At 41.9% G+C, this 25927-nt stretch overlaps 3 protein-coding genes across 4 annotated transcripts; 2 read left to right on the top strand and 1 right to left on the bottom strand.

Moving 5' to 3' along the window:
• Window positions 1-2569: 2569 nt before the first annotated feature.
• On the bottom strand, window positions 2570-5407 carry LOC133916922 (uncharacterized). The gene is made up of 5 exons (XM_062360819.1): window positions 5116-5407; window positions 3398-3489; window positions 3246-3324; window positions 3071-3168; window positions 2570-2976 (listed from the first exon to the last, which is right to left on the bottom strand). The coding sequence occupies exons 1-5, from the start codon at window positions 5282-5284 to the stop codon at window positions 2791-2793; spliced, it is 624 nt and encodes a 207-aa protein (XP_062216803.1). The 5' UTR covers window positions 5285-5407; the 3' UTR covers window positions 2570-2790.
• Window positions 5408-13261: 7854 nt separating this feature from the next.
• On the top strand, window positions 13262-16010 carry LOC133916920 (E3 ubiquitin-protein ligase RZFP34-like). Of its 2 annotated transcripts, XM_062360816.1 has the most exons (12): window positions 13280-13621; window positions 13720-13807; window positions 13915-13974; window positions 14291-14323; window positions 14420-14497; window positions 14618-14661; window positions 14760-14800; window positions 14884-14966; window positions 15100-15191; window positions 15289-15358; window positions 15429-15470; window positions 15563-16010. In XM_062360816.1, the coding sequence occupies exons 1-12, from the start codon at window positions 13590-13592 to the stop codon at window positions 15698-15700; spliced, it is 801 nt and encodes a 266-aa protein (XP_062216800.1). In that variant the 5' UTR covers window positions 13280-13589; the 3' UTR covers window positions 15701-16010. The 2 variants fall into 2 exon arrangements, with proteins under 2 accessions (XP_062216801.1, XP_062216800.1); XM_062360817.1 differs by lacking the exon at window positions 15100-15191 and having other exon boundaries at window positions 13262-13621; window positions 15239-15358.
• Window positions 16011-18407: 2397 nt separating this feature from the next.
• LOC133916921 (ras-related protein RABC2a-like) lies at window positions 18408-22972 on the top strand. The gene is made up of 6 exons (XM_062360818.1): window positions 18408-18944; window positions 19872-19940; window positions 20135-20200; window positions 20966-21087; window positions 21436-21564; window positions 22360-22972. Exons 1-6 carry the CDS (start codon window positions 18806-18808, stop codon window positions 22465-22467), a joined length of 633 nt encoding a protein of 210 aa, XP_062216802.1. The 5' UTR covers window positions 18408-18805; the 3' UTR covers window positions 22468-22972.
• Window positions 22973-25927: the final 2955 nt, after the last annotated feature.

Raw genomic sequence — 25927 nt, 5'->3', positions numbered from 1 at the left:
GACGATGATGTGTTAGTAGAAAAGGTCTCGCTGCAAGCCCGTAGATACTCCATGACAGAGGGACACCTTTACCGCCGGGGGAGCAATGGCCTTTTACTAAAATGCATCACTCAGGAAGAGGGGAGAGTAGTGTTCTCTGATATCCATAGAGGCATATGTGGTAGCCACGCTTCACACCGCACTCTGGTCGGGAAAGCGTTCCGGCAAGAATTTTATTAGCCCACTGCTCTCCAGGATGCTTGCGAGCTGGTGAAACAGTGCAAGTCATGTCAGTACCATGTTGCACAAACCAATCTACCAGCCCAAGCATTGTAAACTATACCACTCTCTTGGCCTTTCGCTGTCTGTGGGCTCAATATCATGAGGCCATTCCCTAAAGACCAGGCGATTTTGAATTCTGTTCGTGGCAATCGACAAATTCACCAAGTGGATAGAGGTTGAGCCTGTCAGGAAGATCACTGTCGCAACATCGATTAAGATCATACTGTGGCTAGTAGTGTGGTTTAGCAGTCCAAATCACATAATTAAGGATAACATGACTCAGTTCGTCAGTAGTGATTTCTAGGACTACTACGAAGAGATCAGGATCAAAGTTTGCTATGCGTCGGTGGCATACCCATAGAGCAACGGATATGTCAAAAGGACAAATGGGATGATACTGCAAGGGATCAAAACCCGATCTTTAATTGGCTTATCAGCTATTCAAGGCGCTAGGTGGACGAACTACCCACATTATTCTAGTCACTGCAAACAACTCCTAGTAGGGCTACGGTCGAGACCCCTTTCTTCCTTGTTTTTGCAATGCTTCCCTCTGAGATCGCCCTTTAGTCGCCTCGAGTGGCCAACTATTCGAACGACGACCAGGTGGCACGACATGATGATGATATAAACCTAATCGAAGAGTTCCACTAATGTGCTCTAATTCGAGCTGCCCAATATCAGCAAAGTTTCAAACACTATCACAACCACAAGGTGAGGGAGTAGAGATTGCTCATAGGTGACCTCATCTTTAGGCAAATCTAGAATAAGACCGGTCGGAATAAACTCTCTTTGAGGTGGGAAGGCCCCTTCAAAGTAGTCGATGTCAACCGACCTGGTGCGGTCAAGCTAGCCATGAAGAATAGCCGTGAATTACACAACTCCTGGAACATTGTCCTGTTGCGCAAGTTCTACGTGTAGGGTTGCTCGGAGACATACCTGTTTCTCTATTTTACAAAACCTTCTGGACGAGCGTGGAATAAGACTTGTAAGTTTTAAAAGTTCAAAAAATTAGACTCCCTGTTTTGCAGGATGTCACGACCAACAACGGACCCCGTCGGATTGACTCTCCGACCACTACAGGACCTGGCGACCAGGAAGTTAAAACGACCAGTTGGTCATGGGCTCTGGCACAGCGTGGGATCGCTGCTCACGCAATGACAAAGGTACTAACAGCCCGGGATAACGACCATGAAGCTACAAGTCCCCACTCGAGTCGGGCGCTGGTCGTCGTCAAGAGACTTGTTGTGCCCTTGACGAGCTGGACAACTTGCACCTAAAGCTCGCCGAGGCAGATGAGAGGATTCGCACCCTCCAGGCTAGGGTGGGTGACGACTCAAAAGAGGACCCTGAGGAGTCCTGAGCCGGAGCTACCCTGCTCTCCCTCCTGCAAGAGGCTCCGTCTCAACGTCGCTCTGCACTTTTCATTGTAGAACCTTCCTAAGAGTGTCGGCAGTTCTTGAGCTAGTAGTTTATTGCAATATCAGTTTCGTGTCGTATTAGAGTCGTTTATTTCGTGATATAATGGACCTATTTGCTATCCATGATGTGAACTAGTGTTGTTAGGTTTGTTATGTGTGTGTTGATGCGATGTGAGAGATTGTCTTTCAAGTTGTATTTGTCTTCTATATATTTCCTCCGGTCATAAATACTTGTCGCTTTTGACTTTATGCAATCTTCTGTATGTAACTTTGATCATTGTTTTATATTATAATATAGTTATAATCTCTAATAAAAACATAATATTATGAAATTATTTTTCAAAATAAATCTACACATATGATTTTTATATTTTCAAACTAAATAGTCTAGAAGCTATTGATGGTAAAAGTTTTAAAAACCAAATCTTGATGAAAGCGACAAGTGTGTGTGTGTGTATAAGTTTGTAAGTTTGTTTTATTGTTTCATATATCCTTGCTCTGTTCTCGTATCTCAATCTCATGTCTTTGCAACCGTCGAATGAACCCAAAGAATGAGAACACTGGCACTCCCCAGATAACACATATGAATTATGTAAGACCTACTATCACTGATGACTTATCTTAAGTTCCCTTTAAGATATACGAGTACTTTTGTAATAAATTACATCGTTATATAATGACACTATAATAATTTTACTTATAATATCACCGTATGTATCACCATATGTATGAAATATAATCCTAACATACATGTGTAATATATTTAGTTTATTCTTTTAAAATCAGGTGTGACAGATCTTCCAGTAAGCCACAAAACAATTCAACTTCTCTAAACCACAAAACAATTCAACTTTGGTCATCATGTAAGAAATAGTTTTTTCTTCGAAAACCTTAGAAGACACCAAAGACGTGACATGAATAAAATAGGTGCTCAATTTTATCTTTTGCAACAATATGGAGAAGGAGCATCGATCATAACTAATCCTTCCACGCTACAAAATTCTGACTACAATATTACTTCAGTTTTGATGAAGTTTGGATGGTAGACAGCACTATATTAAGAGACTACTAGTCCATAGTACCAGTTTCAAGTAAGGACACCACTGGTCTTTTAATCATCACTCATGTGTGTGCTTGCCTCAATTTGCTTGGCAGTCAACAGGGTTTGGACTTCGGTGCCTTGGTCAGCCATATCAGCAGGTGTCTGCCCATAAGAGTTCTTCTTGGGACATGCCCCAGCCTCGAGCAAAAGCTTGACAACATCCAAATGTTCCCCTCTAGCAGCATGATGGAGTGGCTGCATAAGGTAGATGCAGAATTTTAATTTTCATACAGATGGCGTACAGCTGAAAGTATCAGTTCGCAGATGACACAAAGGTTCGCGAGTTTACTGTGTCGCCTTCAGAATCAACGGTGTTGAGCATTCGCACTGTGCAGCCATCCTTGTTAGCAGCAAAGTTGAGAATATATTGCACTATCTCAGTGAAGCCTGTAAAAAAAAGTTCTCATATGAAAACAAAACAAAAGAATGGCTAAAAGCCTAAAGCCCAGTGCATGTCCACATACCTCCAGCACAAGCATCATGAAGAGGAATAGCTCCTTCTTCATCTTTGCATTCCAAGCTAGCTCCACGTTCCAACAGTAGCTGACAATATGACCACAGTTAAATACAAATAAAACCAATAATCAAGGGAAAATAACGAGATAACAATGTCAACCTGCACACAAGGGAGATGACCATATAAGCATGCAAGGTGAAGCAAAGTATCACCATCTTCAACTGGAACATCAATGCTGCCACCATGATTATCTGAATAAATAAATAAACAGTAGAGCCTAAGTGGACAGCTCCATAGGTAACCAAATATGCACAGCTGTTTTTTTCTTCTGTTGCCAGGTATGCACTTGAAAGTAAATAGATGAAACACTAGAAGACAAATTTTAAGGGAAGCTAACTATGATATTGACGAAGAAAAGTCTAGTGTAGGACTACAAATAGTTTAGCAACAAGACTTTCAACAAAAATAGTTAACAACTTATCATGTACTGACACGCCAAGATGGTTAATATATAATATGCGAACGCAACTGTATAGATTGGAATATTACATCATGTAATCATCATAACATTATGTTGAGAGGGCTAGAAGGATAAATATTAAATGACCAAACCAGGACAAATCATGCATTCATAGAAGTTCCTCAAGAATGTCGATTCAGTCATCTTTACGAAGGTTGAAGAAACCCTCAAAGTACTGAGCAAACAAAGAAGGCGCAAAGGTATCCAACAAAGGCAAAAGGAAAACAAGTTCATGGAGATGCCCATAGCATGCTAACTAAGGCCATGTTTGTTTGTTGCTCCTGCTTCTGGCTTCTCTGGTGCCAGAAGCCAGAAGCCCAAACAAACAAGGTTGCTAAAAAGTGGCTTCTGAAGAAGCCAGAAGACTAATTCGGGAAAAATGAACTAGAAGCTGAGAAGCTAGCTGAGAGTAGCTTTTTTAAGAAGTTGTGTGCTGAGAAGTTAAAAATTTATTGTAAAAGCTAACAGCTAAAATCCAAAAGTATCTTTTCAGAAAAACCAAAAGCACAGCTTTTCAGAAAAGCTAAAAGCAAAAGCAGCAAACAAACATGTCCTAAAGTACATAACAAACAACAAGGTAACACATCCATAAACAAGCTATCCCTTCATTATTTTTATTGGTTGGGCAAATAAACTAAACCAACTTCAAGGGCTATATCCTTCAAACATAAAGCATTTTTGATATCACAAAGTGCTTAAGTGTGGTGTTAAGTATAAGCTGCAATGTTTTCCCCCTACATAGAATGTTAGTATGGTAAAAAAGAAGATGCATAATTTAACTTCTCCTGCATCGCAAAAGCATGTAACTATCTAATGCTTCTACATGCACAATTGCATTCAAAAGCTATGGAGTAGCGCTAACATTTTGCTCCCAGATACCCCAAAAAAGAAAATTAATCAAAAACAGTCAAGTGAATAGGAACACAACTGCCTGAAGCAGATACCACTCAAACCCATACCTCACGACCATGGCATACATGACTTGCACCGGCAAATTCAGGCAACACGCAAGCTGATCCACATCACCACATGGAGAAATTAGCACGCGCAAGCCTCATTCACGTATCTACAAGGCCATACGCTCATAAGCGCTAAGCTAGCTGTTGAAATCACACCAATTTTGCAGCTATATCATGCAAAGTAGCAAATTGGCTAGTGAAGCCCAATACATTTTCACCGAAGTACTACTAACCTGGAAGCACACTTCAGCAATTAGAAAATAACTAATCTATGCGACCATAAGAAAAAGCCGATCTATGCAATATGCGTACTCTTATCTAATCAAGTGATCTCACATAACCCTAGAAGTGTTCCAGGAAACGAGGATCGTGGGAGAATGGGCAGATCAAGCCAGTACCAAGGGCGGCAAGGAGGGCGGCGACGTCGCCAGACTGGGCGGCGCCGGCGAGGCTGCGGAGGTGGGGAGGCACCTCCTCGTCGTCGGATGGATCGCCGAAAGCTTCGGCGTGCTCAGCGATGTCGTCGTCGTCGTCCATGAGGCCGTTGCGCTCGCCGGGGACTGCCATCTGCGGCAAAGCCTACTTGAGATTGGGCCGGCGAGCGTCCGAGATGGTGAGAAGAGAACCCTTTTTGGCGGCGGCTTTGGGTCGAGGGCTACTACAGTACTCCTAGCAGGGCGCAAAAACCTAGCCGGTGCCGCCAGAACACGGTCCACAAGACCACAAGCTTCTCAGTTGTACCTGTACTGTGCGTTGTCATGTAGCGTTGGATTAAAAATAGATGGTCGAGATCGTGTCCAGCGATTTATTAACTCGTGTCATGTAGATGCCAGTTTATTTTATGCAGGTTCCTACAAGTTTAAGAAACCCTACTACAACTGTGTGACAGTTACAATTTTGCATTTGGCACACAGAAACAACTTAACTGAATATTGCCGATTTCTCTGGATTTGTAAAATCTCACCTATTTGCTAGGTATCGTTTTAATACTCTCTCTGTTCAAAAAAACAATTATTGTTTTAGACATCAGGATGATCACCAATATATTACTTTGACCACTAGTTACTAATATAAAATACACGTAAAATATAGCAAAGTTGTAATATTATGAAACTATTTTTCAAGACAAATCTAACTATACTATTTTTAAAAGTTTAATCAAAATATTCAAAAAATATTGATCAGGTAAAAAAAGTAAGCATGTTGACTGGACAGAACCCAAAATGACGCTATCTTTGTGACAATTAAAGATTTACAAAAAATACGATATATTTTGAAAATATATCACCATCATACATGTGTCCTTCTGATCTGATATGGTAGTTTTCATAACCGCCATGAGGCTTGCACTGGTATTCTAGGTAATTCATCGTATTTCACATGAAAAATCATCAGATTAAGAATGAGTTCTCCAAATACTTGTAAGTAATACAATCCAGTACATCTTTCTGACCCGATTATATAAGTAGCGGAGAGGTACATCCAAGAGGGGATCAGAGTTTGGAAGCCAGAAGCTAAACAATCAATATGAAGAAAGTCTAGTCAGGTAGATGCAAAAATAACTAATTGAGATCTATAGTAGATTCATGCTATGGTTAGATTCATCCAATAATTACTTTAAAATATAGGACATAAGAGAACTTATAGAGGTCTTTAGGATTAGATCTAGATATACCCTTTATTGTAATTCTTTTCTCTGAAATTGACCAATGCAGAACATAATATATGACCATTATTCTAAGGGAGACCTTATATAAAATCTCGTGTCCTTCACTTTGATACGCACAGTTGGTGGACATATTGCAAGGAACTGTCCAAATTTTATTCGAATTAATCAATTGGGTAGTCGTTTAATAAAATAAGAGATAACACATGCTCATCTCTTGACACACCACATGCTAATCCACATATCGCCACAACAATTACAACCACCAAAGATTAAAATGAATCAAATCTCGGTAGTCCCGACATATGTTTTATACCCAAGATCAAAATACACGTCTTTACAACAAGCTTCATCATATCAAGACATAATAAAGAGCGAGTAATGTAAATATATTATAAATATTTAAGTCATTACAAGTTCAATTATTTAAAGTTTTAACATAACATCAACGAATGCTAAGAGGAACAAAATGCATCAGGTTTATATCATAGCTTGTTGATATTATTACGCAGCGAAAAACAACTTATAAACAACAAAATAGATGGTGATATTTTCCCTAAGGCATCATCCCGTCACCATGAGTAGCCCACAACTACTCTTGCCCATCACTGACATCAACGGGCATGAAGTAACTATATACTATTTCATCTTCACTGAAAAAAAAAACTCAACGATAGTAAGGTGAGTATGAAAGTACTCAAAATACTTACTCAACAGTGGGTACATATACTAACCTAACTCCAAGGGTCATGCATTTAGGATGCATAGCAAGGAGTAGACTACAAGGTTAAATAAATTTATATGTAAAAAAAATTTATTGACTCAAGAGTGTGAGCACCTAATATATCTCAAACTTATGCTACCACATCATGAGAATCATAATTATAAACATAACCATCATAAGAACATACTCCTCCCAACATAGGCATACACGAGCAAACATACCACATACAACCACATTCACCCCAACCATTGAAAACTCTACAATTAATGTGGATGGACATTAAACGTGCTCATGATCGAGAACATGATGATTCAAAATGATTTTACACCTTGCAGGGGGTACTTATTTACCCACACGACACAAGACCATACGGCTCAAACAACCGATCAAACTGCAAGAGGGGGTACACGTGACAACCTTTTCTAGTTAAACCTCGATCGTTTGGAACATGCATCTCTTGGTGCGGAGGCTATTTAGGTCTACTCATGGAGCTACCTCAAGTGTCGGTATAAGCTCTCCCGCTCATGACGTAGACATTCAAGCCCAAATAATCACAATTACAAGAGGTATTTAGCTCATCTTTACCATATTCAGATATGTGAAAAGTACGGACAAGAGCTTAAGCCAACGGTACCAATGATCGGTGCTTAAACAATATAGGCGGGCCTATAACATGGGACTCTGTTTCTTAACCATCCCTATCATCTGCCCAAATCTCGTCTCATCCCAACATCATTTTCATTGTGAACAAAAATTAAGCTCTATAGCTCGTGAACAATAGTCATTCCTCCACCCGACTTCTACCGATGACATATACATTGCTAAGCACTTCGAATAACTTTTAAGTTAGATATTAACATGGTTATACCCATGTTATAAGGATAACGATCAGTAATAATGTAACACCCTAGGGACCGTCACAAGTCCAGAGTGCAACCAAACCAACCTATAAGACCGTTGAACCTTAAAGATAAACCATTAGTAAGTGCGGCAATTAAAAGATAGAGGTAACCGAATAACAAGTTAAGGCGTAATCATCTGCTACATTCACTTACTTTCACTGGCATAAAGATGACCACTAACTGTATACCGAAGCAACGCCACCTGAATAAGTCCATGAATTAGCACCAAAATGCCGCAATAACAAAGGCAAATGAAGACGCACTCCTATGCCTAGGAACCCCGCATACAAGGCGATAACGAAAACAACAAAGAAACTTTTACCACTTGACTAGCGCGACAAATGGTGAGATCCTCCGCTAGATAGGTCGAGGTCCAAAGAACCAAAAAATAAAACACCACGCAAACTAACTTTTGACAGGCGATATCATCATTTTATCAATTACTCCTAAACCACTCATCCAAAACGAACAAGACTAGTGACATCGGAAAGATAACGACTAGACCTACAACCATCATTTTAAGTTTCCGCAATAATTCACCCCCCTCTGATTGGGTATTTTGCGCATATTCGATCCTACACTCTTCTGGGTCGGCCCTCTTTGCTCCTCCCCACCCCCCTTGCACCATGCCCCTCCGCGGCCCTGGCCAGCCAAGTGGCAGCTGGGCGCAGTCGGCAAGCACTGTCGGTGGCGGGCGACAACGGCTGGTGGGTTGCATGCCTAGGGTTAAGGAGAGGCGTCGTGCTAATGGGTGGGATCGGGTTGAGGACCGATCCCCTGATTATATCTTTTTTCTTTTATCCAACGGTCTAGATTTATTGGACTCGCTACAGATTCATCAGGTGTCCAAACGGTATGTTTGATAGCAAAATAGAATCATCTTGACGAGATCTACATATCCATGGTCTTTGATCGCCCATCCGAGTAAAGGTTCAAAAGGTCAAAATTCGTACTCCTCGCGGGTCCCGCGATCAACAAATGAATTTTGCATTTTTGGCGATTACAAATAATCAAGGTAGGAACAAATGCATTAATATAGGTTCTACCCACAAACCCTGACATTGACTCGCTAAACATTCATGGCATACATAAAGCAATAATTTATCAAAATTAATCACACATAGATCTAAAGTAGAGGTGAAATATGCTTACATACTTGTCTTAGTGTTTCAGTGCTTTGCTCACGTACACCTCCGGTTCGACATCGGCCTCAGCCACTTGAACCGTCGATGCATCACTCTCTAATTATTAGAAGAACTCATCAAATGAACAAAAGAATGAACAAAGATGTATGCTCATGATGCATGATTACGAACTAGATGCAATGTGACATGTCATAAAAATATTTGCAAAAGAACACCTAAGCGGTGGGGTTAAAAGAGGTTTAAACTTCTCATGAAACAACCTAAGGTCAAAGGGTTTTGAGTGGCTGGTGATCAGACTATGGGGGTCAACCATAAAATAAAATGGTATCGAGTAAATCTGGCGGTCAGACCGTGGGATCTGGTGGTTTGACTCCTGACTGTGGAGTCTAATTTGAAGTCTAACAGGCCAAGTCACAACTCGATGGTTAGACCGACCCTAGTGACGGTCAGAATGCTAGGCCTAGCTGGCGACACCTCGGCGAAGGCTCCGACGATACCTTCAATCAAGAGGAGTATCAAAACGCTCTACAAAGGTTATGAGTGTTCATTTAGGGTGGTTTGTGTGGCATGTATGGAGCCAAACTCGAGAACCCTATGGATGATGTTCATGGCTAGGGTGGAGCTCAGGTTTAAACTAATGGGGGACTGGTTGGAGCTCGAGGATGACGGGAAAATGGTTGGGGAAGTCTCACTTTGGTGTGGAAAAGCTTCCTAGAGGGTTGGTCGACTCCGAAGATGCTTCGATTCGAAGATTGGGTTTTGAGGTGGTGGTTGGCCTTGAGGTGGAAGAAGATCATGTGGAAAGCTTCTTTAGCGAGGAAGACGGCAGGGAGGAGCTCGGGGAAGCTTGGTGACGCTCGGAGAAGTCTTCCTCCGTCGATCTCCGGTCATCGTCGTGATCGCCCTCTCTTTCTCTCGATCTTGGTGGAGGAGGAAGTGAGTGAGGGAGAGAGAGTGAAGAGAGAGTCGAGGGGGGGGGGTTATGTGGCGCCTCTAAGTTTTAGCGGTCAGACCGTGTGAGATACTAGTCAGACAGCGGGCTATGCGCACATCCTGAAAGTCTCTTTCTTTTCCTCGTTTCTATCAATTCTTTTACATTTCCTTACTAAATGTTTTTGAACTTCCCAACTATTTTCAAACAATTTCCACCCATAATTATAATAAGGTGGGAACGTGCTTTGGTCAACGACTTAACATTTTCAAAATATTTTTAAATACTTAAACAAAATTCAAATACATGAAACATGTTGTCATGATGTGTATGCGTGCTCAATGATTAGATTAGATTTATAAGGTGTGACATATATATTTTTCCTTTAAATAAGTATTTAAATAATCAAATTTATTGATAGTTGACGGAAGGAGTACCTTTTCTTCGAGCAGACAAAATACTAGTAATATTTATAAGATTTTTAGCAGCATGGCGTGATAAATACTAGCAGTATTCATTTATGTCCTGCTTTGTCGTGTCTGCTGATAGGTTCAGTGCTGAAAGAGAATGCTAGGTGGTGGCACACTACAGAGTACAGACTACGGTACGTGTAGGAGCAACTTTGGTCCATGTCTACTGTATTCTCCTATATGATTTATATTCCCCTTGCCTATGGGCATGTTTAGTTCAAGTAGCGTACTAAAACTCTACAAGACATGCCCAACACGCTATCGATAGCACTGTCAAGCTGATGGTTACCCACAAGCCACCCTTCAACTAGCGTTAATTGTTTACGGTGAAGGGGCAACAACTCGAACTCGGAAAATATCATGCCTCGTCTTCTGAACTGGTTAGGCAAACAATGTGCGTCAGAAACTGGTTGCTCTAATATAAATGTCATAGATACACGGTTACTAATATATAGATCCATTACATATAGACTCATATATTAACGATAATTATCTTCTGACGTTACGTCAGATGAACGTAACGTTCGTCAGATAGGAGATCAAATAGCATGGAATCGTATCAATCAACACGAGGAGAAAGAAAATAGAGGCAAGCAGTGTATTCCTTTCGCGCTTTCCAATCCATGACCTGGAACTAGTTAACAAATCGCAAAAGCCCCTCCAGTTGGTCAGATAGCATATCAGCCTATCAGCAGGTTCTCAGACCTGACGGTAGATTGGTTAGCTTGCGGGTCAAAGTCTTAGGTTGCTCGTGTTAAGTTGAAGCTGCTTTCACGACAGAAACGTACGTGCATGCACTTTCGAAAGCCCGTCGCCTCCGGTCCGGAAAGCAAGAGTTGCGTCTCTTGACAAGAAACCGTATCATGCATGAACTAAGAGTAACCCTATTGGTTTTTTTAGTTTTTTTCTAAAAAAATTAGAAGCTATCTATAGCTTCTAGTCTTAATTTCTGTTGTTTTTTTTTTGGCTGAGGAAGCGATTATAGTTAAAATAAACTAAAAATTGAGAAGCAGATTTTGACTTTTTTTTATGATTTTTATGTGTACTGAGAAGCTAAAATTTATTATAAAAATTAACAATCAAAACTCAACAGTCACGAACACTTCTTCAACCAAAAAGAAGCTTCCAAGCCACGTGCTATCTCAACGGGCCTTAAGAAAGATAACATATTAACAGAATGCTGCTGCTGCTGTTTCGAGGAAGCCGTCCTGCAGGTATAGTTTTGCCCGAGAGCCCAAGAGCACGGAAGAAGGTAGCGTATACTGACGATGTCAAAAATGCTGTTGAACGGGAGGAAGGACAACACTTGTACGTATCACTTCTTGTACAAATATTCTATGCAAGGCTTGTGAGAGGTAACTATTACTAGTTCCGGTTTGCATGATCATCCAATGGAGGTGCTGCAGATATGCATGGTCATTAGTTCAATCATCGCAAAACAATGCATTCAAGTATAAATAGAAGCATGGGCTTCTCTTATGATAATGCAAATTAATACCTGCGTCGACCTGCCAACAACCAAGTAGTGCAAACAAACCTTGTTCCATCAGTATTTATGGTGCGAAAATAACAGCACTCGAAGCTCAACTGACATTTCAATTTTCTCATTTGAAGGAGCTACGCTTACCAGCAGTGTACGCCAGTGCCAACCACATGACACCACTATTTTGAGTTCTTGACGAATTGATTCGATGAGATACCAATCTGGAGTAATGAGTCCAAGGGTCCCAGATCAAGTGATGCGCTCGCTCGCTTGTTACTTGGAAATACAGCTTCGCATGCCTTTGCGCATCCGGCCGTTAGGTTGGCAATGACGGTGCAAGCATGGAGCGAGCGCACGAGTCAGCGACGTTCAAACGTGTGCTCGTGTGATATGCGTCGGGTTTTTTCTGATCTATACGGACACATATGGAGCGTGTTCCATATCTAGCTTCGAGTCTCCAACGAAAACTGTGCAGCTGAGTCGCACTGTTAAAAAAAATCTCTATCACCTGATACTCATTTATTTGTTAATTATTTTATCTATATTACAATTTTTTTATATATCTTTTTCAACACAAATCTAAATACAAATAAACGATTATGATAAATCAATATATCCGTATATCTGGTGAAATTTTTCCCTCTGCTTACTACTCAGTGGTTTTGTACGACGTGACCGGCGGACCGGCGGAGGACAGCGAGCATTCAGTCCCGGGACGTGCACCCGACGCGCCACTCGTTGTCTTTCACGGCCTACAGCCGCGCACTACCCAACCGTTCCATGCTCGGCGAGTCCGCCGCCGCCCAAACACGACATCTCAGGGGCGGGCAGCGCGTACCCGTCTTCCTTTTAATCGCGCGGCATTGCCACTACTTTACTGCGTCACATAAAGGTCCAGCGCCACCGAATGCTACGCAACCCGTCTCTGTTTTCTTTCTTTCTTTCTTTTCTGAAGTGCCAAAAGCTTGCGCGCGCGCGCGCGGGCGCGGCCTATAATAACCCGCGGCCCGCGCGAGCCGTGCCGTGAGCGGTGGCAGTGGCGCAGTGGGTCCCCGCTCGGGAACCGTTTGACGAGCGAGCGAGCAAGCAGCCGCCGGGCGGGCGTGGGGGGCCGGTGCTCGCCGCCTGCTGCTGCCTCCCGCCGTGCCCGCTAGGCCGGTGCACGCACGCAGGTATGGACGGCGTGTCACTGCGCGTGGGGCGGTACCTCGCGAGTTGCGACTCATGCACACGGCTTTAATTGTTTGCTGCTTTTTCCCGGCTTCTCGGCTTCTCGCTCTGCGGAGGCGGTGGTGTGTTTGCTGCCTTTTCTTTTCTCTGGGGAGTCTTGGGTTCTCTTTCTCTCCTCGCTCGTGTTCTTTGGGTGCCTCGTCGTTGGTGGCCGGCGACGAGGTTGTGAAACTGATGCAGAGAAGGTGAAGAAGCTCTTGCAAAAGGAGAAGAGTCAGAAATTCCTTCATGAATTGTTCCATTTGATTTCTGTTCAGGCTGCGAGGTACGGTGTCTGAGCCTCAAAGCAAAACAGAGAGTCGGAGACGAAAGCTGCAATAAATGGAGGCGGACTCCGGGTCAGAGCAACATGGGTAACCACCATTTCTCGTGCCTTTCTTATCTGCAGATGATCCTCCGAGGTTGCTTGTGATAAATTTCTTGCTTGGATTACATGTTTCCTGGATGCCAGGTGCGTGCATTACAGGAGGAAATGCAAGATAAGGGCGCCGTGTTGTGGTGAGGTCTTCGGCTGCAGGCATTGCCACAACGAAGCCAAGGTCAGAACTTCACAGTAGTTCCCTGAATTTTACATGTTTTGAGTCGGATCAAACGAAAATATATCCTTCATCCCTGTTGGAGTGTTTGCCGCGCTTCCTTCTTGCAGGATTCGCTGGAGGTCAATGTCCGCGACCGCCACGAGGTTCCTCGCCACGAGATCAAGCTGGTCAGTGATCGGCGTTCTTGGTTTGTTCTACAGGAGAGTGCAAAAGAAAAGGAATCCAAAATCATAAACAAAAGGATTACATGCATGCATTTTGTGAATGATGTTCCCTTGTTTGTGAGGGCAAAGAAAGAGGATACCTAGCAACAGCATAGACCTATTTGCACGAGTAGATACAGATATAGTGTGTTCTTTTGCGGATACCATAACAGTCATTGTCCCATTCTTTTCCACTTTAAATCGTTTGAAATCATTATGAATCTCCTCTCTACCATATAGTGATATTACTCCTACTATTCTACTTTTTTGGGCTTCACAGGTTATCTGCTCTCTCTGCAACAAAGAACAGGATGTAAGTAGTTAACCTGATAAGTACGAATAGTGTTTTTCAGCTGCCGTCAGTTTGGCTCTCCACCACATGAGAACATTTCCTTTTGATTGATAATAGGTACAACAAAATTGTTCAAACTGTGGGGTGTGCCTGGGTAAATACTTCTGCGCAAAATGCAACTTCTTTGATGATGATGTAAGCACATTATAATTTGAATTCTGTGAGGTTAATGAAGTCAAATGCTGTATTTAAATATCATTTCAGAAGTATTTCTTTTGTTTTCTCCGATTTGTGTGTCGTTCCCTGACATTTCAGGTATCGAAGAACCAATTTCACTGCGATGGATGTGGCATATGTAGGCAAGTAAAAAATTACATCTGCATTCATAACAGTAACTTTCTGAAATATTAGCCTTTTGCTTTCTCCTTTCAGTCCCAACTTATAATCATTTTTACAGAACTGGTGGTGCAGAGAACTTCTATCACTGTGAAACATGCGGTATGATTGGTTTCAACCAAGTACTTCTATACTTTCAGACTTAAATTAAAGATTGAACTATTTGTGGCTGTGTTCTATGACAGGATGCTGTTATAGCTATTTGTTGAAGGATTCTCATCGTTGTGTGGAAAGAGCAATGCATCACAATTGCCCAGTATGCTTTGAGGTGAATATTTGCTGTTCAAAGTCAACAGGAAAAAAATAATTGTTGTTCGAAGATCACATCTTTAGCACTCTGGAAACTGTGCAAGTAGTTTCTAATTTTGAGGGGAAAACTCCTTTATCTACTTCTGTCTCAGTATCTATTTGAGTCGACAAAAGCTGTCAGTGATTTGCATTGTGGACACACAATTCATTTGGAATGCTTGTACGAGATGAGAGCGCATCAACAGTAAGTATTCGCAACTTAACACAGAGAATTATCCGATGCATTCCTAGATTGTGTCCTGTCCCAACGGAAATGATGTCAAGCCGCGTCATTTCGTCAGGTTCTCATGCCCGATCTGCCTGAGGTCTGGCTGCGACATGTCTAACGCATGGAAAAAGCTTGATCAAGAGGTACAGCTTCCTTCCCCCATCACGCAGCTTATCCTGTAAATACCCACCATTCAAGTAACTCTTCGTTCAGGTTGCAGCCTCACCGATGCCGGCGATTTATCAGAAGAAGATGGTAAGGACACTTTGCAGAGTAGGCCTCTTGGGTTCGCCTGCCAAGCCAACTGTGCATTCAGCAAACGTTTTGGTATTTTTTTCACCGTTCAGATATGGATCCTTTGCAACGACTGTGGGACGACATCAAACGTGCAGTTCCACATTGTAGCGCACAAGTGCCCGGGATGCAACTCTTACAACACCCGGCAGACAAGAGGCGCTCCACCTGCTGCATGCTCAAGAGTTTGAGAGCTAATGGCGGAAGCAATGTTGCAATCAAGCTCATGTTATCAATAAGCTGTAGGCTGTTGATTGCTGGGAGGAAAGCATTCGCTGGAATAAAGGAGATTGGTGTGCCAACGCAGTTGATGGTCATGGCCTCTCACCGCGGTGAACTGGGGTTCATTTTGCTGCGGTCGGTTGTAGTATTGCTCCTGAAGCATTTGGGATACTATGTTGCATTATTCTGCATTTCTGTATCTAATTCTCCTTCACTCTATGTACGATCCTTAGAACCTTGAACAATATAGCCTGGCTACGTCTGAATTTTCCAACAAAAGCACACTACTACGAGGAATTTTTCAAACAAAAGCATACCTACTACGTGAGCGGTAGGCCGGTTGGGCTGCTTACCTGACCGAGTGGGCTGAGAGGGGGTGAATTAGACCGTGTGACAACTGACAACTTGGCCCTTCTCGATTTTGGTCTTTTGGACATGATGGCCTACTGATATTTTTTAAAACTAACATGGGCAATTGATATTCTCGAACAAAAACGAGGGCATATTGTACTGGTTTGCGCCGTCAGCCCACAAGGGATGGTTTTCCTGTTTCTGGGGAAATACTATGTTGGGGAAATATTATGTGTAAATAGGCTGACTGGTGTAAATGTGCAGATAATAGATGACAGTCGTCGGATAATCTTACGGTTTGCGTCCAGGTGAGCGGGATTACAAAACCCACACATGACAATAAAACCTGGACAACTATGTCTAAGTTGGATGATGGGATGAATATTAGCCTTGGGATTAGAATCTGACAATAGGAGCCTGATGTTTGCACATTTGCATCGGACGGTGAGAATTTGATGTTTACACATTTGCATGAGATAGCCTATTTGTAGCCAATATCTATCTAATACTATTATTTGATGACAAAAAGAAATCATCATGTTCACTCTGAAAATCACAAAATTACTACGTTAATTAGAAAAAAAGAATCTAGACCACTCATTGTTATGAATATTTATCTGTCTAGATTAAATAAAAAATCTATATCAAATACGATTAATAAATACCTAAATTCGAAATTAAAAATTATAGAAAATTAGAAGTTCGATTTTTATACAGTTTGTGAAGCAAAATATCTAAATAAAAAATCCAAATAAATAAATAAAAGATTAAATTTATTATTAAAAATTATTATAATAAAAATATTACAGTAAAACTAGTCACTCTATTTACCACTTTTTAGTCAATCAATGGTATATCCTAACGGTGGAAGACTTCGTGCGATTTGAGCAGCCTTGGCACACTATCTCTTGTTCACCCTCCTCTCCCACGTGAGCCCTCAGGCTATCCTCAGCCCATAGTATTGTTTGTGTTTTTTTTATGGTGCTTGTGTTTTATGTATAAAGAGAGTGAACTAGTTAGCACTGACTTTCCGGTGTTTCTATGCGTTTTTTCCTTGAAATAGTTACTCTGTCGCAATGTTTTAATCGTTTTGTCTTTTCCTTCTATTTTGCACTAGAATATGTAGGAAATGGCTGATGGCGAGGACATCTAGTCCCTTCGTAGCGCTCATTTTTATTTCTTCATAATCAGCAATCTTTTTTTTAATTTAATCACACAAATCCCTGCAATTTATTGACAGACTGGTTTTGCTAGGAATGATGTGCTAAGGGCTGTCTTCCCAAGTATTGTCAGATACCCCATCACATCGATGTGATGGTTGGCATGGGATAGAATGATGCATATGTTGGTGATGAGAGGTATCCTCACCTTAAGTACCCAATTGAGCACATATTGTTAGCATCTGAGATGATATGGATAAGATCTGGCACTACACATTCTACAATGAACTCCGTGTTGCATCTTAGGAGCACACTGAGTTGCTGACTGGGGTGCCACTCAACCTCAAGGCTAATAGGGAGAAGATGACCCAAATTATATTTGAGACCTTCAATGTTTCTGCCATGTATGTCGCCATCTAGGTTGTGCTGTCCATGTATATCAGTGGGCGTACAACTGGTAATAATGTGTTCGCCTGATTATCGAATTTCATTAAGAGTTTCACTTTTTTCATCTTAATTATGGATTGGTGTTCTTCTTTTAGGTATTGTATTGGAATCCGGTGATGGTGTTAGCCACACCGTGCCAATCTATGATGTTTTTTTATGTAACGTTAACTTGTATATATATATGTTGGCCTTTTTTTCTTATGTTTTTTGGTTTTTGTCTTTTGCAACCGTTTGTATGTTACTGGGTCTGGGCTGCTATGCAGACTCGTTTTGGACAGATGGATGCTAATTCATGTTTTGTTTGTTAGGCTTTAAGTGTTAAAACTAACAGTATACATGGTAGCTGTTAATTGATTTAAAATCTAATAGATTTTGATCAACAAAATCTGTCTACAAAATCCTGTGACGCCCGCTCAACGGACAGCGACTGACCGACCGCCCGATTTTCGCCGAGTTCTCCAGCAAATCCGTCCGTTTCCACGCCCCCGTGATTCCGTATTTCCGTGAATAGCGCAGCGCGGCGCGGCCGGACACCGTCGCCAATCCAGCAACATGACGCGGCCCCTCCGCGCGGGGCGAGTGGCCGAGTGAGACAGTGCCACACTCCCTTCCCACGAGCGCCGATCCCCCTCCGTCTCTGGCCGCAACCGCTTGCCGAAACGTGGCGCACGCGCCGCACGAACGAGCATTTCCGTTTCGCCAACTCGGGAACCCGTAAGCCGTAGCCCGCCCGCCCGCACCCTCGCGCGGTGGCGCCGAAGCGCGGGCGAGACTGCGCGGCGCGGCGCTCCAGCCCCCCACGCGCGCCATGTGGCTCCTGCCCCCGCCGCTATCCGCCACGCAGCCCGCCGAGGCCGAGAACCGTAAACCGTAACTGAAAGGAGTCCACCTGACGCCTCCTCCTCGGGGCTCCTCGTCACCCCGTTTCGCTTCCGAGATTCGCTTCGGCTTCCGCCCATTGATCCCTTCCCCCTCCCTTTCCTTTATTCCTATCGGCCACCCGCACCCAGCACCAACCCACCCGCCCCGCATTTCTGGGTGCTTTGCTTTTGCTTCGCCCGCGATTCGATCCGAGCTTGATCAGGTGAGCAGTTGCTCGTTCGAGGGTTCGCGGAGATGACCTCGTCGCCGGCGAGCTGCCACGAGTGCTCCTTCAAGGTCCTGCTCATCGGGGACTCGGCCGTCGGCAAGAGCAGCCTCCTCGTCAGCTTCGTCTCCGCCTCCCACATCGACGACGACATCGCCCCAACCATAGGTACGCACGGAACGGGCTCCTCCGACCTCACCGGATCTCGTCGATTCGTGCCGCCTGTGCGAGGCATGACCGCTTCCTTGGTTTGTCTCGATTAGGGGACACGACTGCAGTAAGCGACTAATTTTTCGTCTCAAGTGGAGATTAGCGTTTGGCGTGTTGCTGTTGCTATAGTAACGTACTCACGTTCCTTGTGAGATGGTACTTGGTAGTGCAGTTTTGGGAGCGAGTTGCGGGATATCCACACACTGCAACATCCATTTGTGGAAGCAGCTTTTCGATGCTGTTTCAGGTATTCTATGCAAACAGGAACAAAGGCTAAGATGCTGCTTAGTAACCGCTTCTGCATCTGTGTTTTCAGTGGTGTAAATGGGAGTACTCCTTTTACCACAACCTAAAATTCAAGGAACAAGTGATGATATATGTATGGACAGTATGGTGTAGGTGGAACCGTGAACCAAGCACACCATCTGCTCCTCTGCCGGAGGCTAGTCACTAGGAAATTAGAGAAAATAAGTGAGCAAAAGTTAGAGACGCAAGAGGGTTTCTGCGTCTTGTTTGCAGCTTTACTACTGATGTGCGGCAACCAAAGACATAGGAGAGCGTTCCTACGTCTTGTTTGCAGCTTTACTACTGATGTGCGGCAACCAAAGACATAGGAGCTGCCTCTAACACAGCTATTGATCAAAGTTTCAAAGGCAGCATTAGGCACTACCTTTTTAATTATATGGTTGAAACTACTGCTTTAGAAAAGCTGATCCAATACAATTTTTTGCTAGGAAAGTCCTCCAATTGTAACGGCCCCAACCTTATCTTATTTTTCTCAGATATGAACTCTTACATTATGACACTGTTTATTTTATAAGTTGTACCTTATCGTCCATATTACATGCTTTGCTGAACTTAGTTTTCTTTTGCTCTATTTGCCAGGGGTGGATTTTAAAATCAAATTTCTCACTGTTGGTGGGAAGAAACTGAAACTGACAATATGGGACACTGGTAAGGTTTTTGCCCGTTTACAAAATGGTGTCCACATGTTTGTTTTAACAGTACCTTTTCCAATTTCCATGCTGTAAAGTCGTTGCCTTGTGCAGTAGGAGCAATCGATGCTGATCGCAAACCTCTTTTGGACATAATAGTTGCTAGTCGTATCCTATTGGAGTGTTCTACATATTTTTTTCATTATTTTGCAGCTGGCCAGGAGAGGTTTAGGACAATCACCAGTTCTTACTACAGGAGTGCTCATGGAATCATTCTAGGTAACCTGATGGCTTCCAAGATGCATACATGACCATTCACCAATGATTAAAAGTTTCAACCATTTGTCATGTCTGAATTTAGAGTTCAGACTTCAGAGTATATTTTTTATGCTCATCTTACTGGCTTACTGCTAATGCCATTACCTGCTTAAATTATTTGCATGTTTGGTTATGTTGTGCATAGTCCAATCTGGTGGCATTAGTATGTTTTTTTGTCTTATTAATATGCATGTAACTGATCAGGTTATCACATTTCATGATGAATCCTGGACAGTAGCATGCTATCTAGGATCTTGCAGTGCCACATCTCATTGACTTTGTACCATAAGTTTATATTTGACTTAAACAGCTCAGTTTATATGAGTCATGTTGTCTGAACTTCTCAAGGTTAGCCAGTATATGGTTGCATCCTACTGTGATAGGTGATACTCTCTCTTATTATTTATTACTTCTAAACTGTCCATTCCTTGCAAGTACAGTGAGCTTTGGCATGTCATTGCCAGACTATCAAAATTTGTCTCTGAAATTGGGTGGCAACTCACTATGATACTGTATCAACTAACCATTTTACGGTTATATCTGGGAACTGAAAACCTGGTTCGACTTTTGAGATTAGTGCTGAAATGAAATGCGATGACTCGTAGCAACAAAATTTCAAGGAAGCATCGAGGGCAGATCCTTATAACGATTCTTTTATTCTACAAGAAAAGGTGTTGCATGGTAAGTTAAAAAAAACATTAACTCAATAATGTCTTCTTCTTTTAGTTTATGATGTCACGAAGAGGGAGAGTTTCACAAATTTGGCTGATGTATGGACCAAGGAAATAGAGTTGCATTCAACAAATAAAGAATGTGTCAAGATGCTTGTCGGAAACAAAGTGGACAAGGTAATACTTTTTCCTACCTAAATCAAATTCTTCTTTTATATAAACGTTGATCCATTTCCTTATTTAATTCCCTCACAAAAGTGGAAGTATTCCACTGTTCTGCTGATAACATGTTTGATCACTTCTGGAATGCACTGTACAAAAACTAGTATCTCTCGAGCCCGATAGACAGAATGTTGATAGCATGGCAGAAGAAAACTATATCGCCAGTATATGTCCACGAGATTGTCTTGAACCGAAATATAAAAGAACAAAATTGGGTTGGTTAGACTTGGATCATTTGCAGGTATCAACATACAAGATGAAGTGATAGTGCATAGTTCTGAGTTTGATGGATTTACCTTGTAGGATGAGGAAAGAATGGTGACAAGGGAAGAAGGTCTTGCCTTTGCACAAGAATTTGGATGTCTGTTTGTCGAGAGCAGTGCCAAAACAAGAGAGAACGTGGAGAAATGTTTTGAAGAGCTTGCATTAAAGGTACATCTGCGCAAACCAGAAAGATACTAAATACCAAAAGATTACCTTTTTGATCTTGATACAATTCAAAATTCACCTTGTAAGAACTCCAGAAAATTGGACATGTAAAGCTATGAAGCAATTATGTGCAGTAGCATTGGTGAAGTTAGAGCTCAAAAATATCAGTACCTTACTAGTTCCTATTGTATCTAGATTGTGACCTTGTGCTTTGGAATTGCAGCCTTCTGGCACTTATAGGAACTTGTCAGATAATTTGACTAGATGTGCTATACTTATTTCTTGTGGGTGCAAGCGCGAGTGTGCAAACTTTGCACATGAGTGCTTATGCTTTGCTTATGTCTTTAGTTACAAATAGTACCTCTCTTTTTTTTTAAATAAAATTGTGTGTTATGTTGCATACTGCATAGACACATGGGCTCTGGAGATGCACTGCTTTCTACCCACAGAATTGTTTGAACAACCCACGAATTCAGTGCCTTGGTCATGAATAAAGTGGCATTTGTGTGCTGAGTTTAGGCCTTCGTATGTGGAGAGTTTATTTATGTGAATATCCACAGTGTGCTAGAAAACTCATTTATCTCCTCCTAAATATATCGTCTTTTCATTAGAAACAAGCATTCTCTTCATTTTACTTATTTTTTAAGCAAGGTACAGGTTTTATGCAAGTCTTATTTGCACCTTAAATGTCAGATTAGCATCTCGCTCAAACCGTGTTTGGCAGCACATCATTTACTTGTTGGAAATTCTCTGTTAAATCTGGGCAAAACATAAATTCGTTGTGTTGATCTATTGCAGATTCTTGAGGTTCCAAGTCTCTTGGAGGAAGGTTCTTCCGTTGTTAAGAGGAACACTCTGAAACAGAAGCAAGAGAATGCAAAACAAGGTGGAGGATGCTGTCAGTAGATCCAGCGATTGTGTGCAGCTCGCTCATGGTATCTAGGTTCAGCTGTCCTTGTATTGGGATGTAAGTTGCATCTAAATGCTCAATGGTGCAGCCAATGCGAGTAAAGGGAGAATTAACCACTTGAGGTTTTGGTGTGAATTGATCTGTACAAAAGAGAACCTTTTTTCTTTTTCTTGACGTGGCAATTTGGCTTGCTGCTTGTAACGAGATGCAGTCAGCTGATCACTTCCTTAATTGTATGTATGGAAGTGTATAGCCGGTACATAGTTCAGGGCTCGTAGTTAGCTATGGAAGCTCTGCAACCATGCGAAGTATTCAGCTGCTTGGTCCGTATTCTGAATCGTACAGTCGGTTCTTTTCTTTGAGAGGATTATCATCATTTTAGTTTGAATGGTATTCTACTGGAGTACTACACAGTAGTATGACAGAGCCCTGGAATCCTTGACTCGAACCTACGGCAGCTCTATCTTTGCTATCCAGGAGGAATATTTCATTTTTGCATCATTTCAGCTGTACCCATGCCCACTTTTCACATGATAATTGCGTTCACTCGTGGATTCATGTACTTCGCCTGTATGCTTTTCGCTTTCCATCTACTGTGAGTTGCTGGTTCTTGTGAACAACGAACACGACAGGCATGGGCTCCCAGAGAAATGTATGTGAGTCACATGATGTGATGCAGCGATGCATGCATCAACCATTACCATTTCTTTTTGCACGGACGAACCTTGGAAAGGATGATCCCGTATCCTTCGCTGGACCCAATGGCAGGCCTTGCAAGGGTAAGTGTATAGATATACACTAAAAATTTTAGTAAAAAAATTAGTCGTAATCTACCTTCTCTAGTTGACAACGAGCTAGGGCTGGACGAAAAGTTCAAAGTTTGTAAGCTGGTTTAGCTCGTGTTTGGCTTGTTCTAAAATCTAACGAGTCAAGATAAAATTTTAGTTTGTTTAGATAACGAGTCAGCTCACAAGGCAAACGAGCTAGTGACATCGTCTGTATCATATCGCTCCCTTTCAATATGATCATCACTTTGCTTATTGGTCATCTTTATCTTCGATGGAGAGGCTTCTCATCAGGCTACTTAACTTTTTATTGGTTAGCTCCTCGTTAATATGCAACTCTTATATTTTTTATTCTCCCATCGATAATTCCTTCATGCTTTGTATGTATAGACAGATGTACGAGGAATGTTATTTCATATATATATATATATATATATATATATATTTGGATGAATATTTTGCTCCAATAACAAAACATATATATATGGATTTATCTGCTGCATATGGGTTTGAAAAAAATTTAGAAGAGATTCATCTTACAACAATTATACCTCTGATTAAACCACGCAAAGAAGTATTATACTTGTAGATGTCAATCCTATTGGTGTATGATTTTATCGATGTATTTTCAATTGATATTTATATTCTTTTCATTCTGGTAACGAGATCTCCCTTTAAAAAATAATGAGCTGCTCGCAAGCTAAACGACGAGCTAAATGAGTTGAGTCGAGCCCAAACAAACTGAGCTCAAACAAACCGAGCTAGCTCGTTATTCAGTCTTACAACCAGCCTAACAACCTATGTGATCAAATCTAAGTTATAGCTACAACCAACTTAATTGGCCTGAGCGACCAAACTAACATCCAAAACTCCACCAGTCACCACCACTGGATCTATGTGTCTCCACTCACCACCGCCTCAATCGACTGACGCACGCCCCTAGCAAGAGTCAAGATGGAGCATGACTGGTGGTGGTGCAAGGGCCTCCGCAACGCCAATAAAATAAAATTTTATAATTAGATATTTTATTTTTCTATAAAATTTCTAAATTCATAAAATTTCAGTAAAATTTTAATCCCTGCACAGAACATGTTTCAGATTTCACTGGGGGCAGGTCCGATCCAACCCGATCAGTAGGTCTCCGGAGTAGTCAGCAAAATTATGGCAGCGTTTCTGTTTGGACAGTGATCTGAAGCATCGCGCCAGGGAATCATGCAGGGAAATGTGGGTGGGCCTATGGGCTATGGCCACGCTGGTCTGTCGATGATTTCCGCAGATGCTTGGCGCGGGAGCGGGATCCACTGATCCAGCAAAAGCACATCTATTTCAGGGAAGAAAGATTTTTTTTTATAATATTTGTTCACTTTTTTTTTCAACTTACCTATTAGATTACGAGATAGATGATATAGATAAGGTCTCACGAGAGTCTTTCCAGACAGAATCCTATAGAATTTACTTTACTGTTTCAAAGTAAATCATTGGATAGTAACTCAGTCAGTCTAACAGCTTGCGAGCTATCAGCTTCCCGATCTCCAATGGTAACTGTTTTACAACTTACAAGAGGACATGTGATCTGTTTTACGGACATCACTTGCATTGGTGATGTTCTAGTTAAGGGTGCTAGGGGAGCTAGGGAGGCCACCCTGCCCATAGTTCCACTACCACTTCAAGTGATTGTCTTCGGGGAAACAAAATAGTTGAGAGAATGTTACAGGAACCTGCGAAGAACACGTGCATATGTCCAATTGAATTCCGTGGCCTCCGTCCATCATGAAGCATCATCAATCAGCCATTAATATTGTGGGGAAAATACACACTTTTAGATTTAATTTAATTTAAAAAATTATGAGCAGAAATTTATAGACTAATATGTTGATGTAACGACAGACGGAACCGCACATGTAACTTAGCGCTTTCCAAATACCCTCTCCAAGCCCGATTGCCAATGCACACCTGCCATAGCCAAGGTTGAGCGAATACACGTGTGGGCTTTTAGTCATCTCATTCATATATACATATCTTCTTATAAGTTAGTCTTTCTTTACCTCTATTGATAACGTAGAATAAACCCACCATCTCTAATTTCTTAATAGGCATTTGAGATTTATTAGAAAATTATTCTCACAAATAAATGAGCTAGACCCATATATCCCAACAAATATACATTGAAGGAAACCGTCTAAATTCTTCACTCTTCGGTTTCGTGCTGATCTTCATATCTTTTTTCCCAAACAATTTAATATCTTCGTAATACATCGGGAGATTGAGTACATGTTTGGTTGCTACCCTCAGCTTCATGTCTGAGAAAACATATGCCTAAAGTTACACTAAGAGTCGAATCTTTTTTGCATGATCAGACACCAATTAGCTTTGTTGTTTGGTGAAAGATGACTGAGATAAAAACGTAAAACTAAAAACATGCTTTGTCAGTTAGCCAGCGTAAAAGGCAAAAGTTATTTTCACTAGGCCTCTCAATTCATATGGCAGCAAGCGCTCCTCGGCCGGGGAGGGGGGTGAGGGTGGACAACATGATGAAATGATCAGTTTGGAGGTAATACATGGTTTGGATGATTAATTTCGAGGATTGGTGGTACTGTTGGTTGCATTCTTATGCAAGTAGGAGCAAACTAGGTGGGCGACAGCGATGACCTGCGGTAGGAGGCAAGCGAGG

This window comes from Phragmites australis, chromosome 4, assembly GCF_958298935.1.
Source record: "Phragmites australis chromosome 4, lpPhrAust1.1, whole genome shotgun sequence".
Taxonomy (NCBI): Eukaryota; Viridiplantae; Streptophyta; class Magnoliopsida; order Poales; family Poaceae; genus Phragmites; species Phragmites australis.
Note: the sequence above shows the minus strand (reverse complement) of the source record. Positions and strands in the feature narration are given on the sequence as shown.